Genomic DNA, 20,970 nt, shown 5'->3' on the forward strand with positions numbered 1-20,970 from the left:
CGGGAATGAGTCACATTAATTTCCAATACTATCTGCTTTTGTCCATCAGCAGCCAGGGCTAATTGGGGTGCTGAGGAAATGCATCCCCTCCCTGGTGCTGTGAGTGTCCCCTGTGCTGCCAGGCCTGACACTGATAAATCCCCCACTCACAGGAAGGAAGAAAACTCTGAAGGGAACCAGGAGCAGCAGAGAGGAGGAAGGTGCCCAAAAAAGAGCTCATGAGGAACAAAGAAAAAAAAAAAATAAAAGCTTCTGAGATCCATTAAAGGCAAATCATTTAACATTTACTTTTCCTTCTGGTGCTGTTCTAAGTTTCCACATTACTGCACCATTAATTAGGCAAAACTACAGGAAATGATGGGTATTTTGACAGAGCATTGACTGCTGGACTCGGCCCAGCAGAGCTGTCATAACATCCTGATATACAGCATGAGGGGCTGGGGGGCTTTTAAAGAAAAAACCGAACCACAACAGAACACTAAACCCCAGTAATTCTGTCAGAGGCAACAGGTTAAGGCCACAAAGAAAAGTGGGGTTTAAGTGCAAAAAAAAATTTCCTTTCAAATCGCATAATTTCCAGTCTGTAAATTTTTAATGGATATAATCTGGGTATTTTCAAAGCAGGGACAGGAGGAAATTAGTCAGGAAAATATTTAAGTGTTAGAATGCGGTAATTATATACAATTATGTGACTCTGTAATACCCAGTGATACTTCGAAGAGGGAAGGGTTGGGTCGATTTTGCTCTGCTGCTGTACCCTGTGGAGGAGTAAACACGAGGGGTGGAAAACCAGGGTTACCAGGGCTGGTTTTGCAGGGACAGCCAGATTCCCCTCGTCCATGTGCAGCTGGGGTGAGGTGGAAACTCCCACAAGATCCAGCAGGGCCCCCACAGCCACCATCACCCCCTGGAACGTCCACCCAAACCTCAGCCCGGAACAAACCCACACCAGCTCCTCAAGGAACGGCACTTTCCTGAAGGGATTTCAGCTTGGAGGAGTATTTTCACTTGCAATTGGTTTCAGCAGCTATAAATCACTAATGAAATGCCAGATTTCAGCATTTCCATTGCGATGTGTGTTACAGATCCCCCCAAAACCAAAGCCAGTTAAAAATGACGGCGTGGGGCTGGAGACAGGAGCCACACAAACCAGATCAATGTCACAGGGCCCAGAGGAGCTCTGGTTAAATATGCAGTTAATTAATCACCCCCCATCCTGGGGAGCCAGCAGAGAGCCACAATCCAGAGTGATTTTACAGTATAAAACCCCAGGGCAATTGTTTCCCACCAGCACAGCCCCCGGCACTGCAGCCCACAGCATCTTCTCAGGGGAGTCCTTGCACCTTAAACCTAAACCTCAGAAATAACAGAAATTACTCCACAGGAATACCTTTAACTACTGCAGCAGCTACACTGGCATTAAATTTGTGCCCTTTTGCTCCAAGTTTCACAAACTTCAGGCCAGAAATGCAAGAGGAGAAAGGCACTGGAGGTGCCTTGGTGATCAAACCTCCCTCAGCTCTGGGGATTTACCTGCTGGCATTGCAGGACTTCAGCTCTCCTTCAAGAAACAGCCCCAACATCTTCCCCAGCAAATCAAAACTAATTGGTCACAAAAAATGTTTGAAAGCTGACTAGATTATTTCATTGAAGAAACCTCTGAGATTGTTTTGATGCAATTTGGTTTTGGGGGAAGTTCAATTCTACAGAAGAAGGAAAAACAAGAATATAACAGTAATTTCTTTGAGCTTTGTGCTGATACATTAATTCAGCATGGCTGTTACTCACCAGTATCCCTGTCTGCCTCAGGTGGAAGATACAGACCTTGTTCCTGCCAAAATAAAGATGGATTTTCTGTCTGCTTTTGGTCACTTCAGTATATGTGCAAAAGATCAGCTGATATTTAAGGGTTTGCTTTGCTGTTCATTAATTACACTATGCAGTGAAAAGTTCTGTGGCTTTTCAGGAAGGAATTTGAGGGTTTTCTGACCAAAATGTAGGTGGGTATTAGTGAGGATTTCAGGCACAGCTGCAGCATCTCTCCAGGCTGCTGTCAGTAATTTTAGCTCTGGCCATGGACTGCAGGAGTGAGAACAATCCCAATACTGGATTTTTCAGGCTGAGCCCGACCTGCTGCAGCAGTACAGACACCAGAGGACCTGTGAAGCACTACTGCATGGTCAGCATGACTTCCAAGGTCAGGACTTTTCCACAGCATTGCTTTGTTGGCCAGGGAACACCATTTCCTCCCTGTGAAAATTCATTTCCTGCTCACAGGTGAAGTGATGGCTGCTGAGAGCCCTGAGCACCTGCTGGCATCACTTCTAAACCAGACATCCACCTCTCCTGAGCCCAGAATCCCACGGGAAAGACAATTCCCAGCTGTGGCAGAGAGGCAGAGAGGGGCTGAGCCCTGCCAGGGCACCCGGGGCAGGGGCCAGGGCACAGAGGGACCTTTCCTTTTGCACTATTGAGCTGCAGATGGCCACAGTCCCTGTGCTGCCCTGGCAGGTCCCCAGACAGGGATGCTCCACAGGGACCTCTCCCTTGTCACACCTGGGAGAGCTCCCAGGCTCTCGCAGAGAATGTGGAGAGCAGCGCTTCCCCTGCCCCGCAGAGATGTTTGCATTTGTTCACTTAGTTGCTAAAAATGCTCGAGTCACATGGGAACGCCTGGGAATGCAGCCCAGGAATTCAGTTTGTAAGCAGAACTGTGTTTCTGGAGACTATTGACCTGAACCGTAAATAAATATCCAGAAAAAAACAGGGACATGTTCCCAATTTATGGTCCTTGAGATGATCGAGTCAATCAAAACCAGGTGAAATATTTCCCTCCCTGAAATACAATCAAGTGGCTGAGTCCTGCAGGTTGGAAAAGAACCCAGAGCCCTTCCAAGAAGATTGAGCAGCAGGTCCAGTGTCAGGGCTGGAGCCCATGATGGGAAAATCCAAATCTCAGACTGAGTCTGTGCCTGATAAGGAGCAATGCTGCTCTGCCAGTGGGCAGCAGGAGGGATCCCAGCGCCTCAGAGCCCTGCTCATCCACCACAGCCAGGCTGGAACTGCTCTCCCTCGGCCTGAGGAGATCTCCCTGTGCAAAGCTCAGGTCTGCACAGCAGCCAGCCCAAAATCCCAGCCCTGGTCAGGGCCCAGCTTCAGAATTTGCATTTATCTCAGTGGAATTTTGCATGCCAGTGAATGGCAAATTGCTCTGATATACTGAGTTCAGCTCATGAGAGGATGGCACAGCCAGCACACAGCAAAGAGTCAGAAAACATCTTCAAAGCAGCAAAACTCCAAAAAGCAAGGGCAAAAGATGGGGCACTCAGGTGGAATTAAAACTGCCAGATAAGTCAGATATAATTACAAAAAATAAACAAGTATAACACCCAAACCCTCAAAAAAAACCCTTATATACTTTATATATGCAAGGCCAGGTTGGACAGGGCTTGGAGCCTGGGACAGTGGAAGGTGTCCCTGCCATGGCAGGGGGTGGAATAAAATGTGATTTAAAGCTCCTCCCCACCCAAACCATTCCAGGATTCTGTGATTTGCCATTTTCCAAGTCCAAATTTGCTGCACAAACTTCTCTTTAGGTTTGCTTCAGGTTTTTCTGTGCCACTCACTCCTAAGGAATTGGTACAGAATTCCCCACCACAGACCGTGGCTGCAGCACCAGCTCAAGACTGAAGAGCCTCCCTTCCACCTGACTAAAATCTTCTCATCTTCCCCGAGCTGCTGCTCCCAAATTTCCATTGCCTGCGTTAAACCCAAAATAACCCCAAAGGCTCCACAGCCAGGTAAGGGCACAGAACTGCAAGGGAAGGAAGGAAACGAAGCAGTTGGTGTTAATTATGCAAACCAAGATGTGACTCCAAGGATGTGAGTAATGTCTGGATACAACAACAGGTGCCTGATAAGAGAGGAGGAAGCCCAGACCTTTCATCTGAGCTGCAGGAGCGGTGAGAGCTTCACTGGGAGCACAGATAAGGATTCTCAGTCAGCCCCAGGGCAGTTTGCAGAGTTTATGAGGTGATTTCATAACAGGAGGGGACGCGCTGCCCGTGCCAGGGCCTGGCTGCCAGGAGAGGCTCCTGCTGCGTGCCAGGGCACCTCAGGGCAGCCAGACAAAGCTGGGGACATTCCCCCGAGTGTCCTGCATGGGGAGCCCAGCACTGCCTCCCACCCACACAAAATCCAGGCAGGGACACCCGGCCATCCATCCCGGTCACAGCACCAGGCTCCTCTCACTTCCCACAGGCTGGGATCCAGAGGGGAGCTCTGGAGGGAGGTGGGGAATCCCAGGGAGCCCCAGGCTCCATCAGCTCCCAGGTTCTGCCAATCTCACCCCATGAGAGCAGCATCAGCACCTGCACAGCTGAGCAGGCACTGCTGGCTCCTGGCTGGCACCTCTGCTGTGGCACCTCCTTTCTGTTTGGCACCTCATTCCCACTGCAGGCTGTGCCCCAGAGCCCACGATCCCACTGCTTTCCCAGCACTTGTGTGATCCCACAGAAACCCCTCTCACTCGTCTCCATGACAGAGCAGCTCAGTAACTGCTGGTTGCAATGCACCAGGGGAGGAGAATTCCTATAGCAACATCCAAACAATTGCTCTGACTTATGTATGACAGATATCTGGCACAATCCAGCAGCACTTATCAGCAGGACTCATCCTTCCTACCCTGCCTATGGCACCAAGAAAATCAGGAATATGGGATTCTGGAGCAATGCATTTGCATGCAAGCAGCACATTTTGTCAGTGGATTAAGAGAAACATTCGGTTTTCCAGGTTTTATCAATTATTTCTAACAGGTGATAAGGTCTGAAATTCTCAGTTTTCATTTTTAATAGGAAAATTTGATCTAAAGTTTCCATATTTATAACATGCATGGCTATGGTGAAGTAAATAATGAGAAGGAATTTTTCATCTTTTCTTCTCTTTCTGTCACCAAGAGATGGCAAAACCACCCATGTGGGCATCCTTTGGTTCTGAGAGGCCAGGCCAAGGTTACAAACCACCTCCTCCACAACAACCTGCACCCACTGTCAGCAAATCAGCAAATTGCTCAGGCAGGATCAGCTGAGACAGGGAGGGAGCTCCTTCCTCAGCCCTGTTACCGTAAGGCCCGACCCAGCCAGAAAGGATTTGGAGGAGCACGAAAACCTCAGCAGATAAAGTCCCCACATCTGCTCTTGATCCAGCTCAAAGACAGCAGAGTGCCAAGCGGGCCAGGATTGAAGGCAGAACAGGCTCCTCGCTCAGAACGCCTCTGAAGCCCGAGCTGTGCCTTCCCCAGGGGGTTGCACTTTCACTTTCCTAAATTGCCTGCATATTTGCTTTTTTCTGATGGCAGATTAGGAACCATGCATTTCCTTAAACCGCCAGCTTTGGGCCAAGACACACACGCCCTGCCTGGAGCCGTGCCAGCCCACACAGCAGAGCGGGGCTGGAGAACCACGCTCCAGAGCGAGCTGCTCCAAGGGGAGCCCTGGCTGCCAGCGCTCACACACCAGCCCTGCCAGCCTGCTCCCAGGATGTACCAGAACCCAATAAAGGGCTTCAGAGGCACAGCAAGTGCGGCAGCAGCACCGTTCATCCCACAGAAGAAATCACGATCAAAAATCTGCAGCCATTTCAGGGATTAAATGGGCATGAAATGAGCGAGCAATTAATTTCCTGCACGAGGAAGGAGCGCAGAGTTCAGTATCAGCAGCACTGCCAACGTGGATAAACTCATTACATGTCCTGGGATAAGGGGTATTTCCCTCAAAGCCTCAGCTTCCAGAATCCCACAGGGATAACACAATGCTCCTCCCTGGCACTGCAGAGCCCTCCCGACCAGGAACCTCCTCCCCACAGGCACAACCTGCTCTTCACAGCAGCATGAGGAGATCTGGGGAGCAGAGAGAGCATCAGCAGAGGTGGGGACACCCCATCCCTCCCCTGCTCAGCCCAGCACAGCACACAGGCATCTCCAGCTCCCCCTGTTTCAGAGGGATCCGGAGGAGCCAGGAATCTGCAGAGTGCAGAGCATCCACCACCCTCACGCTGGGCTTTTGCCTCTGGATCCTGATCCAGAGCCAGCGCATAGTCCACTGGCACCAAGGGGAAGAGCAGCTTGGAGGAATTCGCACACAATTCCAAACCCACACGCAATTCCAAACCCAGAGCCATGTATTCCTGAGCATAGCAACCAGGCTAAGGTCTAGCAAGAAACATCTCTGTCCATAGGGGAGAATTAGCCAAATCATGTTTTCAGTACGTCTTAAGGAAGAGATGACTTAGCTCCAAGATTTACAATCTCCTAATTCTCTGCCTGAAAAGGTTTCATCCATCCCCAGCCCAACCAGCAATATTCCCGTTTTCCCTCCCCAGAGCCGCACAGCCAGACCCCATTTCCTCCTCACTCCTTCACACCTGGACAATGATTTTTGTTTCCCCTTTCGGTTTTATTGCCGGGGGTTCCAGGAGGGCAGGGCAGTGCCCGGGGCTGCTCTGGCAGTGCGGGCTCGGGCAGCAGAGCGGCTCTGCTGGGGCCGGGGCTCGCAGGGAGATGCTCCCCCTGGAACAAAGGACTTCCCCCGGGCATTGTGCCCGCGGCCCCGGAACACAGAGCTCGGCATTCACAGATAAAAGCCTTGAATTCAGAGCGCTTGACTCTCCCACTGCTGCGACGTTACAGAACACTGGCAGCACTCAAATCAAGGTGCGGAATTTATCCTGTGCCAGTGTTGTAAAACGATGGGATCAGAGATTTTTTGTGCTCAGGAATTTGAGTCTCTCAGCTTTGGGTTGCTTTCCAGCACGAAGTACAGCACGACGATGTTTTTTTCACCTTTTCTTCTATACAAGCTTTTTAAAAATCACATTTTCTTCCATTATCTTTCCAAAATCATAGACATCTAATTTCTCTGCCTGCCTTTCCTTCTAACAGTACTTCACTACAAAGAACACAACCAGTAGCAAAGCAACATTTTACCAACCTTCTCCTACTTATTTCCAAAAGCACCCAGCTGATAGATTTGAAGGCCAGTAAGATTTTATGCAACCCTCTGGAAAAGCTGTTCATTAGGCAGTCTCCATCTTCCATCCTTTCCTTGTTAAATTGCATTTGCCCATGACCCACAATACGGCTCCCACTCAGAAACGTGTCTGCCCTCGGAGACAAACACACCTAAGGAAATGATCAGCCTCAGAGTACTGCTCTTGGAGGGAGAAATCCTTCCCGGAGAAAGAAATCTGCCTGGTTTTGTATTTGCGGTAACATACATTGTTTGTATTAGCACTAAATAAATAAACAACGGGGTTTTATTCAGTGTTGTGCGAGCTTTGAAATATACATGCCATAAACACGGCAGGAAATGAGCAGGGCCTTGCTTTGTGCTCTGCAGATGACTCCTCGCAGATATTAAAATACATCATTAATGCATTTTCAGGAAAGCAACCTGTCTGCGAGGCTCCTGGGGGAGCGCACGGCCCGAGGCCCCACCTGCGGCCGCTTCCGCAGCAGCTGCAGCCGAGACCCGGCCTGGGGCGAGAGGAACCGGAGCACGGAGGGACGGGCAGGGCTGTCCCCGGCACGGAGCGGCGGCGCTGGGCTAAGGACGGGTGGGAAGCCCGAGGACCTGGCTGCGGAGCGCTGGGAGAGGCTCCCCAAAAACCTGAACACGGGCAGGGCTGCGGAGCGCTGGGAGAGGCTCCCCAAAAACCTGAACACGGGCACGGCTGCGGAGCTGGGAGAGGCTCCCCAAAAACCTGAACACGGGCACGGCTGCGGAGCGCTGGGAGAGGCTCCCCAAACACCTGAACACGGGCACGGCTGCGGAGCTGGGAGAGGCTCCCCAAAAACCTGAACACGGGCAGGGCTGCGGAGCTGAGCAGCGCATCCATGGCCTCACGTCCATGAAACGGGAGCAGCTGCTGGCGCTGGGTGGGTGTGGGGAACCTGCGGCTCTACCCCACCTCCCCTGCTCCTCAGGAGAGAAAAGCCACGAAATAAACCCACAGGTTGCACATACATCACTCTGAGGGGGTTGTGCTCGTGTTTTCACCCAGGTGCTGCCACAGGCGCCAGGCACAGGGATGGACACGGGTGTGTGACGATGCTGCGGAGAACGGAACGAGCCGCACTCTCAGCACCGGGAAACGAAGCCGAGCGCTAACGATGGGAGAACCGTTCCCATCGTTTCACTCGTGGTCACACACCCCAAAGCGGGGATCGCCAGAACCTCCAGCCGAAGGTGCCCCTGTCCCTCCCCCGGCTCCCGGCGAGAGGCGCTGCCGCCCCTCGCCCGCTCCCGGCGGGGTGCGGTCCCCGGGGCGGCGGCCGGGGATGCCCGATGGGCCGGGGGCGCCCTCCCGGCTGCTCCCCAGGATCGGGCCCGCAGGGGAGGGGGCTCGGCGGTGCCCCCCGGCCTCAGGTGCCCCCCACCCCCGCCGTTACCTCCAGCCCCGGGCGGGGGGCGCGGTGCATGCGCAGCTGCCGCTGCCCTTCATTCATAAAAAAAAAAAGGGGGAAAAAAAAACCCCGGGAGCCGCATCCGCGCTCCCCTCCAGCCCCCATTCATAAAAGGCAGCGGAGCATGCGCGCTGCCGCCGCGGTGCCCACCCATTCATAGAGTCGGGCGGCAGCGCGTGCGCACTGGCGGCCGCTGCCCTCCCATTCATAAAATAGCCATTTTCCCAGGCAGGCGGGCGGGTGCAGCGCCGCGGCCGCCGCTGACAGCGCCGCGCTCGCAGGTCCCTGCCCGCAGCTCCGCCGCCGCTGCCAGCCCGCTCCCGGCTCCGGCCCCCTCGTCCGCCTCGCCTGTGGGATTAACTCGCCCATGGAGAGATGGTCCTAGCTGAATTATTTAAAGTAAGTACGAGATCGGTGCTTGCGAGCAATTGTTAAAATGTTTTAAGTAGAAAAAAGCTAAGCCTGCTCCCCGAGGGAAAATCCTGCGCTCGTTCTAGATGTGTTGGGCTGCTCCTTACAGATCGCTGATCAGGAGCATATTTCTGGCGATGACTTTCCTAACAGTGATTAGCTATAATTATGTACAGTGGAGAGCTGCCTGGTGCTTCCCAGCCCAGAGGAGACTTGGCATTCTGGAGAAATATCCTGTTTCTTGCAGAATTTCCATTTGTGTCCCTGCGTCTCTGATTTATACCTCTTTTCTGCATTCTCCCATCAACATCTGCATTTGCTGTACATATATGGCAGGCAGGTTTCAGCACACTTGGGTCGGGTTTGTTTGCAGGCTTTTACAGCAGAATAAGTGGCTTTTTTTCTGCTCATGGGATGTCTTCTCCTTCATCCCTCCTTCCTTCCCCGAAAAGGAGCATAAATACATGGTCACCTGGGCTGACAAGTCAGAATTGGATCTTTCTTGCTGTGGAATGGATTATCCGCATTTCCTCTCTTTTCCAAAGCCCTGTCTTGTGAGTGTCAAGTAGTTTTCAGCTGTCTCCATAATAGGACACTTCAGAAATCAGCCACTCATGTGTCAGACCTTTCCTGCATGACCTTTGCTCTTCAGCATTTTATTTCATACAACCCTTTTCTTCATTTTTTTGGCCTCAGTGCCTAATTCCATCACTGTTCTTCCCTGTCTTGCTGTACACTTGTTTTAAATCTGGATGGATGCTGTATTTTAAAGGCTAGATGAGTAATAAAAATGTGTACCTGGAATAACTTCATCTAATCCATGAAATATTTTATGTATGGAGGAAAAACCTGTGCTGGCTGCTCCTTCCTACCAACTGCGTAGCAAAGATAAGCCAGGATTTTATTTTCTGGTACCAATCCTGGCGTCACAGGAGAAAGACAAGCCTGGAGACGACATGTTCTGAAAATTCATTATCAGGAGGGGAATGGAAAAAGCAGAAAGGGGCATGTAAAAGGCACAAAGGTCTTAGAGGCAAGCAGGACTGGGAATGCAGACCTTGGAAATGGCAGTGCAAAGGAATATCACGGGGAAAAGGCTTCCCTCCTTCACCTCCGGTTACCAAGGGTCTGATTGCTTCATTTCAGGCTTTTGTAGCCCCAAGTTTTTCTTTAAAGGATGAGGGAAAGAATGAATGAGAAAAGGAAAAGCATCCCTGCATTATCCAGAGTGGGAAAGGCACGTTCTAGATTCTTTACAACTTCTCCAGCTGCTGCCTTGCCTCCATACCATGCCAAGGGGACAGCATGGCAAGAAATTGCAGTTTAATTAGGTAAAGAGGAACTCAGCCTTCCCAATATTACAGCTTCCCCTCTCTGCCTTTATTTTGGGTTAAAGAATAAAGCTCCAATTTGTGCACGGAATCACAATGATCCCGATGACTGGCTTCCCCCTTGTCCATATAAAAATGAATGATAGCAGGAGGAGGGCTTGTTCTCAGTTATTGGAACCCCACTGGGGATGTCTCGTTGATAAATGTGCCCTTTTCCATGGGCTGCTGTGTCTTCCCTTGCTGGAAGGGACTCTACATTGGGATGATAAAATTAAAAGGACCATTTCTGAATACTGCAGTCCTTTTGAAATTCTCCATGAGGTATGTGCAGGGGAGAAATTATTTGTTCTCCTCCTGAAACAGCAAAACAAAAGCTGTTTTCCTGGAATCATGACTAATTCCCAAACCATACTGGGGAATGCAACATCTCAAAAAGCAATTCCTACCCCCCCAAAACCAAAATTCTGTTCTCAGACTTCGGTGAAATAAAATTCACATCTCCTTACAACACTACAGCAATAATTAATTACCAGTTCTGACAGTTTTCATAAAATTAAATGTGAAAGAAAAAAATTCATTCATCACATTGCTATATAACTTCCCAGCTTCAGCCCAGTAGTAAAAACTGTGTTTTTACAGGCAAACAGTTGCACAAGTGTTGTTTTTTTTATCCTTTTTCAATGCAAATTCCCCAAGAAAATCTACAATCCTTCCAATAAGGTTATCATTTAGTACCATTAGCTAATAGATCATATCTGAGCTTAGTTTTCTGACCTTAAAATAAATGTTTTTGTCCAGTAAAAGGCTTTGACTGAGAAATCCAAGTCCCCAGAGATCTGAATGCTAGTGGGCCAAAATGTGCTTTATTCACTCGCACCACAGGAACAGATTTTAGCTGGACAGAGACAGCTTCTTGGAAGTCTACAGGTCTCATTTCCCAGCTCCTGAATTTCCACACTCTGGCAAGAATTTAGTGTCTCGTTTTAAAAATGGCAGGTTTCCCTAATAAGCTTTCTAATTTTTTTCCTGCCTTACTGCTTGTAGAGAAGATTCTAGCTGGCCTTAGCTAGATAAGGCTGCTAAGGAGGGGAACAAAAAGAATGAATGTCAATATTTTGTTAATATTAATACACACTTTAGGGGGAAAAAGCATTTTTTTTCCTTTTTTTTGAAGCATTTACCGCTCAACTCAAAATCCAGCCAGCCGAACTCAGCCTTAATGAACTCCAACCTTATGAATTATTCTTAATCTCACATTAAAAACATGTGCTTGCTGCAAGGTCTCCTTTGACTACCTCTGAGAGTAGTCTTCCTCATTAAAAGCTTTAATTGAGCCCTTTGGCTTGCCCCAGGAGCAGAGTGTCCCCTGTCACCACTGGCAGGGCTGGACAGGAGCACGTCCTTAGTGCCAAACAGAGGCAGGGGCAGAATCTGTTCCCTTGCCTCCAGCTCCTCCTCTGCAGGGCCCTGGGGAGCAAATCCTTTACTGATCACTTGGGGGGACCCTGTCCTGTCCCCCAGCACCCTGCCCTGCCCAGTGCTCAGGTGCAGCTCTGCCCAGCACTCCCAGAGGAGCTTTTTAACCAAAAAATGCTTTTTAACCACACCACCAGAGGAGACGGGCTGGTGGTGACAGGTCAGATTTGGCACTGGCTGCCATCGATTCTGAGCTCTGCTGCCTTGCACAGGCCTGGAGATGTTCCTGCCCACCCCCGGCACGACACCGCTTCCAATGTATTGCTTTCAATTACGATCATTTCCTGTATTAAGACTAAATATTCCATGCTTTGTTGTTTTCTTCCTTTTGTACTGTATTTTCAGAATATGTCCCAGACAGCAAAGAAAATAAACCAATTCCTGCAGTGCATTTACTGCAGCTATTGCTGCCTCTGTGTCAATGGGTGACTGTCACAGCTCTGCCACAGACTCATTCAATTTTTGCATTGACAGTGGAGTCACTGAATGGTTTGGGATGGAAAGGACCCTAAAGCCCATCCAGTGCCACCCCTGCCATGGCAGGAACACCTCCCACCACCCCAGGTGCTCCAACCTGGCCTTGGGCACTGCCAGGGATCCAGGGGCAGCCCCAGCTGTGCCAGGCCTGCCCACCCTGCCAGGAAACAATTGCTTCCTGTAATTTAACCTAGCCCAGGTCTAGCATCAGTGCCCAGAGCAGGTGTGATCCCTCTGCAGTGCCAGGATTCAGAGTTGTCTGACCCAAAGCAGATGCCCAGATGAGCAGCTCAGCTCTTACCCTGTCCCGGTGCAGGGCTCAGCCTTCCATCAGTCCATGGCAATTTCTCCATCCCTTCTTCACAGAAACTTGTGATGCTTCAGCAGTTGGGAAATTCTTGGAAACCTGTGATTGAAAATTCATGTTGAAGCGTCAAATTGGCTTTATTCCCTTTACAGTTGGACTTGGCAATCCTGAAGGTCTTTTCCAACCTTACCAATTCTAATATAAGAAGGTGGCTTTTTGTGCACGGTGCTCCCCATGCCCTCAGCACCACTATAGCCATTTTAATTTGTAAGATATGGAATACATGTGATGTTCCTGGAGGTGCCACCAGCCCCTGGCAAGGGACAGCAGCTCCCTGATGTTCCAGGGCACAGCCAGGCTCCAGAAAGGAGCCACCAGGGATGTCACAGGACACGGAGGGGACAATCCAGTGCCAGCCACCCCAGGAGAAACCTTGTTTTGCTGAGGCTCCTCCTGCCACCAGTGCTGTCAGACACAACAGAAGGGACAGGCTGCTCATGGGGTGTAATTAGGTGTAATTAATTAGAGATGAGTGGCCCCTGATCTGGAGCACGAAGCTGACAAGCACAGGAGGGGTTTGGTGGCTGCCTCACTTCCCTGCCCACCCCGGGCTCTCTCGGCCAACACACCCAAACAGCACATCTGGGGCTTTTTGCTTTGCTGTGACATTTGAATTCTCTTCAGACATTTCTTGTGTCCAAAAAGGATTGGGCAAAGCTGTGGGGCCTTGTACCTGGTGCTGGCTGCAGAGGAGGAGCTCAGGGAAGCTTTTCCCATTTTCCTGCTGGGGATGTGGCAGCTCTGGGTTGCCCAGGATTGCTTCCACATGGGACCCTCCTCTGGATTTAAGTCCCTTACTCTTGTTATTCTTTTATTACCACAAACATCTAGAATATTGTTAAACGTGTGAGAAAGAGCTTATTAAAATTATTAACCAGCGGGTGACTCAGCTAGTTATGAACATTAGATATTTCTGCACTCACTGGATTTTTAAGTCAAGATCCATTTTGTTTTTCAGTTACTGGAAGATTTGTTGTCCAACTCCACTCTGAAAATAAAGATATCAGAACTTTATTCTTTCCAAGCTTGTTCAGAAGACATTTATGAGAATGAGTTTTCCTGAGGGTTTGCTTTCTCATGGAATTGCCTACAAGGACAAAATGATGTAGGCAAATCCAAAATCCTACTAAAACATAAAGTGCCTTTTGTTTTAATTTCATCTGATTTCAAAACCCTACAAAACTTTTGAGTCTGAAATAATACCAAAGCACTTTACAATAACAGTTGGTTTCCTACAACTTTAGGACTTGCAATTACCAGTACAACAGTAATTTTAAATTGGCCATATCTTGATGAAGAGATGGAACAAACACTGCAACACGTGTATGAACTTGACTTTGGAGTCCAATTTTACTCCCTGGGAAGGAAGTATATTTTGACTTGAAAATTGTATGTGGTGAGTGACTGTACAGTCATGGGGGAAGAGAAATTTTTTTCTGCATGGGAGTTTGCTGCCTTGAAAAGAACCTCATTGTTTGCCTCTAAAGAATGAAAAACTCCCTGTATAAGAAGATAGTCAAGAATTTTTCTTCCTGTTGTCTACTTTAGGAAAATTATCTGTACAGTGAATTTGTGCCTGTGTTAATGCTGTAATACATCTGTAATTACCTGTGATCAAAAATTAATTAATTTTGTGTGCTGTATGGCTTTTTTTCCTCAATGGAAATGCAGTTTGCAATCAGGATTAGTGCAGTGGACAGCAAAGATCCCTAAGGTTGTACCCCCCAGCTCTTTACTCTGTCAGGGTCTAAGGCTCTGCCAGGTTACCCCAAACATGAATTTTGTTTTGGGATCTGGCTGGGTGAGCTTTATAAATTCAGTGTATAAGGTGCGCAGGGCACACAGACACACCCTGGAGCAGAGCCCAGGGCAGAGGAGCCTCCTGGCCCCGTGAGCAGCACCCAGCTCACTCCACTCTGCACCCGAGGGCTCTGACCTGGATCTGTCACCAGCAACGTCCCTGCACCGCTGGAACTTCTGGTGACAAGGCCAGCAGTGCAGCAAGGGAGTCATGGTCCTTGGAAAATTCCATAAATATCAGAAACATTTGTCTGCAAAGAGCAGTTAACTGCAGAAACCTCTGCTCAGGAGGGAGAGGGCAGGGCAGAAAGTGAAGGACCACGTGTGCAAGCACCAAAACCTGCCAGGGTGCACATCTGTGGTGGTTTAAAGGTGGTTTTGATTGAGCCAGAGAGACACTGTGGCCAGAGCAGGGGGCTGGCAATGGGGGGAGATGGGTCTTGTTTGGCTGTTTCCCCTCCACAGGTTTTATCCAAGTAGATCCTGTGCCCACCTATCTTTGAGTGCACCATGTGAACCAGGCTTCCCTTCTCCTTGTCCTGCAGAAATAGTTTGTCTTTTTAATAAGACAATTTGAAACTGTACTACAATGAAAAAAGAGGATGAAAAACTTCTATCCTTAACTCTCCTGATGTGTGGTGTCTAGTCCAGGGTCCCTCTCCTTTCTGTGGTAATTAACTGAAATCTTGATTAGCATTATCTCAGATAAGCCATCTTCAACATCTGCCTGCCTGAGACCCCGTCTGTGCCCGGGGCTGTTTGAGGAGTGGCCTGGCTCCAATCCTTCCCCAGATTCATCTGGTGACACCATTCCTGTGTGATGGCACCACTGGCCCTGGCCCACGGCGGGCTGGGCACTGCAGGGTTAATGCAAAGCCTGGGTGGCACCTGCAGGGACTCCCACGGTGCCACCCTCGGTGCCACCCTGGGGACAGGCAGCACCAGGGCTGGGGCTGAGCCCTGCTCCACACAGGGCACCCTAAAACAAACGGTTCTCCGTGGATCCAGGGGAAATGTGGTGAACAGAGCAGATTGCTGAGAGCTGGTACCAAGTGGGAGAGGGCAGAGAGCCCTGGAGAGGCCACGAAGGCAGGGTGAGGAGGAGCAGACGGGCTGGAGCACCCTGCAGCACTGCCACCATTTCCTCCAGCTACCTTCCATCTAAGATCAGCTCTGCTGCACTTACTCTTGGCAACCAAAACAGCTGCATCTCTCTCCTTAAAAAAAAAACAAAAACCAACAACAAAAAACCCAGTGGAATCAAAGTCTCCCTGCAAATGTAACACAGAGCCGACACAGAACTGATGATTTTGCTAAACTCTGACTTGCAGCAAATACTTTTTATATCATGACACTGAATTCTGATGCACAAAAGAAAATCAAGTTCTTTTCCCTCTGCATGCACCATAGTTGTCAGAATCATTGCTTCTCTTTGTTTTATACATACAGTAACTAGGAAGAGATGCTTTATAAACCCTCTTGTTCCTCCAGTCAGGATGTCAATGAGCTATGAATAATGAAATAAAAAAAAAATCCAAATGAATGGCTAAGACCCAGCAGAGAATTTTAACTGGGGAAGAGCAGCAGCATCAGGGCTGCATGACAATAAAGATCATTACTGCTAATAGAGCGTTTCTTCCTGCTGGTGTGGTGCAGGGCACAGAGGGGCCTGGACCCTGCCTGTGCCACCCTGCCCACAGTTCTGGCTGATCCCGGGGGCACTGGCACTGCTCCAGCCCCAAATGCCAAGTGATTCATCAAAGACACGATTTACAAACGCAAGGGTGGACTCTGGCGGCTTTTCTCAGGGGGTAAAAATGGGCTTCCCTTCCTTCTCCCAAGGATGTGGAATCAGTTCTTGCTCAGATTTTTGTGGTGTTGTGTCTGTTTTAGGGCAGATGTGCTCTCACACAAGTGCACACACATTGACACACACACACTTCTCGTGCATTATTTGGTTGTAGCTGGATGCAGTTTTTTCCTTTTTCCCACTGCTGTGATATTAAAAGTCACAGAATCATTTAGGTTTGGAAAAGACCTTTAGGATCATCGAGCCCAGCTGTTAAACCAGCCCTGCCAAATCCAAATCTTTCACGCTGCTGGAGAAGGTTAATTTATTTGTTGAACACAAACAACTGGCAATGCCTTAAGCTGTTCACTGCTTCCTTTTTCTTGATACCAGCAGCTTTTCCCCTCCTGCGACCAAGGCTTTACTCAGCCCTTCTTTCAACTGATCTCCAGCATTATATTATTTATGAATAAAGGTCACCCCGTGAGGAAATGGCACATCTACTAGAAAACAATGTGCACTTTCTAAATTTGAACCGAGTCGTTTCCGTTCTTTGATTTAAGTTTAGTTACTTCCTGTGGTTTCTTGTCCTACGCCACTGCTGAATCTTTGGATTGACTCCAGGATAAATTGCACTCTTTCAATGAAATTAGAAACTGCGGCACCGAGGGCTCAGCCAGAGCCGCTGGTAAACAGCACTTCAGCTGGATATTGGTGCACTTAGTGAGCTGCACGAGTGTCTCATTACCTGTGTGAGGTGATGGATGCTCCCCTGGGAGCTGCACCCTTGGCTCCCACCCTGGATTTACCCCAGACAAGGTGCTGAGCCAGCACTTCCACCTCCCCTGGGAGGGATGAAGGAGCCTCTGGAACCAGCAGCTCCTGATGGAGAGGGGACTCTTCCTCAGCAGAATCAATCCATCCTCCCACAGGCAGGTCCTTGGTTAGCAAGGACAGGTGCTCAGCCCCACGCTCAAAAGCACCTTTGTACCACGCCAATGCTTCCACAAGCCACAATCCTGCATCACGTTTTTTAGGGAACAGGGTCAACTGGGGAAAACCTCCAAACTTTAGAGAAATCGTTGCAGGAAATTTGCTGACAAAACCACATGTGAATGTACACCAGTAGCCCCAAGATGTTCCTTCCCTCAGTAAAGCCGTGAGTGGGCTCTTTGGGAGCCTGCCGCCCTCCCAGGGCTGGAAGAGCTATAGATGATCAAGGTCAGAGAGAGGGACACGGTAGCAAAAGAGGAGAGAGGCACTTTGTACCTGAGTGCTCTGCCTCCCTTGGACACAAGTTTACCTTACAAGACCTTCAGCACAGCAACTAGCCTCAGCAAGGAGTCCTTTTGGGCTGGGATTGCAGGATACCACAATAACAATGTGCTCTCTCTCTCTCTCTCTCCCCCATCCCTTTTCTTTCTCCTTCCCTTCTCCCAGGACACTTAAGCACAGAATTCCCTCAGCAGCCAGACTGATTTCTCAATGGAGCCCCGGATCCCTCACAACATCACCGTCGTCCCCAACTCTGTGATGGTGCAGCCCTTGCTGGACAGCCGGATCCCCTACGGGCGGCTGCAGCACCCTCTGACCATCCTGCCCATCGACCAGATGAAGAGCACCCACCTGGAGAACGACTACACCGACAACCCCGGCGCCGCCCAGCCGCCCGCCCAGAAGCGTCCCCGAGCCCCCCACGAGCCGGGCTCGGCCGGCCAGCCCCCGCAGCGCTGCGAGCAGGACGTCACCCACCCCTGGATCTCCTTCAGCGGGCGCCCCAGCTCCATCAGCAGCAGCAGCAGCACGTCCTCGGACCAAAGGCTGCTGGACCACATGGCCCCGGTGCCCGTGGCGGAGCAGTCGTCCCCCCGCGCCGTCCGCATCCAGCCCAAGGCCATCAACTGCAAGCCCCTGGACCTGAAGGGCCCCGCGTCCCAGGAGCTGGACAAGCACTTCCTGCTGTGCGAGGCCTGTGGGAAGTGCAAGTGCAAGGAGTGTGCCCTGCCCCGGACTCTGCCCTCGTGCTGGGTGTGCAACCAGGAGTGCCTGTGCTCGGCGCAGAACCTGGTCAACTACTCCACCTGCATGTGCCTGGTCAAGGGCGTCTTCTACCACTGCACCAACGAGGACGACGAGGGCACGTGTGCCGACCAGCCCTGCTCCTGCTCCCAGTCCAACTGCTGCGCCCGCTGGTCCTTCATGAGCGCCCTGTCCCTGGTGCTGCCCTGCCTGCTCTGCTACCTGCCCGCCACCGGCTGCGTCAAGCTGTCCCAGAGATGCTACGACCGAGTGAGCCGGCCCGGGTGCAGGTGCAAAAACACAAACAGTGTCATTTGCAAGGCATTGCCCGAGAGCAAAGGGGCAGAAAAGCCCTTTTAATGGTGGAGTTGGGAGGATGCTCCGTGGAGCAGGGTAGTGTTGGCTCTTTTTAATAACCTGTGTTCTGAGGAGAGCGTCGGCCTCTTGCCTTCGGGGAAAGCGGAAGGAGCTATTTCCACAAACTGAAGCACTTTGGGTTATTCAGGGTTTTTGGAACTGGTCGCAGCTTAAAGAGATGGGGCCAAAGGAGGAATGTTAATAACGCAGAGCGAAGGCTGCAAACCCATGTACATCATGAAGTACAGCTGCTGAAAAACTCCCAGCTCAGAGGGACGGCTGCTCACCAGGCCTGCACACCACAGGAACCATTAACTGCTCGCTTGGCAGGCACTGCCTCACAGCCAGTCCCCATTCCCAGCTGCAAAAAGCTGCTTTGAATTCACATTCCGGGCGGGCTACTTGCTTCCTGTCTCCTTCCAAACCCCAGCTCGCTCCCAGCAGCCTGTTGAAGGTGATGGGGGAACTCCCTCCACCCTCCTTCCCTGCTAGACACCGCTCCAAGGGCTGGTTGCACACCAAGTACGTGTCTCTCAAAAGCTTTCTGTGTCCCTCAAAGATTTTTGGACCAGAAGTGAAGCTACATTTTGTTTGTTGATGGGTCTTCTGCCCTTTGGGTGCATCCCACCCAGCCCCACTGGTCTGGACCCTCTTTCTAAAGCAAGATGGTAGCAGGGCTGCTCCTCCCAGGAGGAACTGCAGCGGGATGTGTTCAGGCAGTTGTACCAACACCGGGTCCTCCTGCCTGTAAGCTGATCTGTGGCATCAGGTTTCACTCGATGGAATATGAGTTTTCCCTCAGCAGAGCAGCCCCTGTGCAGGAGGAAGGGGCTGATCCCCTTTCCCCCAGGCCCAGCTGGCTCCTGGTGCAGAGCAAAGGGGATGCAACTCCCTCCACAAAGCAAAGACGAGCAGGGTTTGCTCCTCTAAACCTCTTCAGCTCTCGCAAGAAGTCCCACAAACCTAAGTGTACGATGCACATAGATGTATTTTTCTAGGGATCTCAATCCAGTACCTCCCCTCCTGGAACAAGCTCTTCTTTGCTCATTAGATACTGGGATTTGTTTTTGTCCTGGGGGCGAATGGCATTTGCTTGAAGTACGGCACATTCCCCCACCCCTATTGCTGCTGTTTGACTTTTGCCTCTTCTGTACAAAAGTGTCTTTTTCAATGTAAAGAATGCTTTTAGTGTTTATTTTAGTGTTAACACACACCAGGGGAAGCCAGGGGAAGGAAGAGAGCGCAGTTAACGAGCGGGCCCATGGTTTGCAGCATGGAAATATTGGCTCTGTCCCTGCCCTCATCCTGGGGCTGTTCTGCCTGCCTCAAGGATGCTCTGATCCCTCTCTCTTGACAACCACAAGGTGCTAAACAAGAATCCTGGTCCAGACATGCAACACTCTAATGAGTAGGTAGGTACTTGTTGCATGCAGAACACTGACCTAGTCTCTCTTGGTGTTTTTAATTAGGGGAGATTTCCTCAGCAAATGCACAGCAGTGACAGTGAAATGTCATCTCTAATTAGACAAGCAATAGGCAGAGCTCATGTAGCATTTCCAGGAATCCCTTTGGCCTGGGCAGGGGCTGGCAGGAGCACCCTGGTGGGACTCTGGTGTCTTTGGGTTTCAGAATTCAGCTCAGCTGGATGGCTTGGGGTTTAACTCAATGGAATTGTAGATATTTATTGAATGGGGGAGATTTAAAAAAAGAAAACCAACCAACTTTTCTATTTATAACATTGTTAGCTTGTACATGCTGAATCAGAGAAAAAAGGATGAAATATCCATTACCAGATACCAGTTCCTATAGGGCAGCCTCATGCTAACTGTGTGTGGGCACAGGTGGGGATCCAGAGCTGTATTTATTATCTTGCACAAATCGGAGGGGAAAAGAAAAAAGGAAAAGCAACCCCAAACTAGCTGAACTGTTGGTTGAATGTATAAGATATTGTATTTAATAAAAGAAATCATTTTCCTAAGATACAAACAAGTTAGAAAAGGCCAGCAGGAGAGGTATTTACCTGCTGCCCTCCTCTGTTGGGACCACACATGTCCAAACGGCCTCCACCCACGGCTGCCTTGCCTTTCTGACCCTCTGTCCCTGGGGAATTGTGCTGAAAACCTGCACTGGCAGAGCCCATGGCTTGGCTGCATGGTCCTTGTGAGCAAAGGCAGCCCTGGAATGGTGGCCACCGTGCCAATCTACACTCATGTGCATAGCCCAGCCCTCCCAGCCGGGCTCCCTCTCACTGTACATAGCTGTAAACTATTTCTCTGTTGGTTTGTTTCAATATCTCAGCCCTGTGAGCCTGCCCAGCCTCGTGGACGTGTTAGAGCAGTGGTCAGTGTAGCAGAGCGAGCCTCCCTCCTCCCCTGGCTCCCAGCACGGCCCCAGGGCTCTGCCCCAGCCCAAGGCAGGGCAGGAGGGTGCTGAGCCCTGTCTGGAGCCAGGGCTGTGCCAGAGGGAGCAGCTCCTGTCAGTA

At 50.4% G+C, this 20,970-nt stretch overlaps 1 protein-coding gene across 1 annotated transcript; it reads left to right on the forward strand.

Annotated features, from left to right (window-relative positions):
• The first annotated feature begins 8,734 nt into the window (after positions 1-8,734).
• Positions 8,735-20,791, forward strand: SPRY4 (sprouty RTK signaling antagonist 4). Its single transcript, XM_058034728.1, has 2 exons — positions 8,735-8,860; positions 17,553-20,791. The coding sequence occupies exon 2, from the start codon at positions 17,598-17,600 to the stop codon at positions 18,489-18,491; it is 894 nt and encodes a 297-aa protein (XP_057890711.1). The 5' UTR covers positions 8,735-8,860; positions 17,553-17,597; the 3' UTR covers positions 18,492-20,791.
• The last annotated feature ends 179 nt before the right edge of the window (positions 20,792-20,970 follow it).

Source organism: Melospiza georgiana, chromosome 15 (assembly GCF_028018845.1).
Source record: "Melospiza georgiana isolate bMelGeo1 chromosome 15, bMelGeo1.pri, whole genome shotgun sequence".
NCBI lineage: Eukaryota > Metazoa > Chordata > Aves > Passeriformes > Passerellidae > Melospiza > Melospiza georgiana.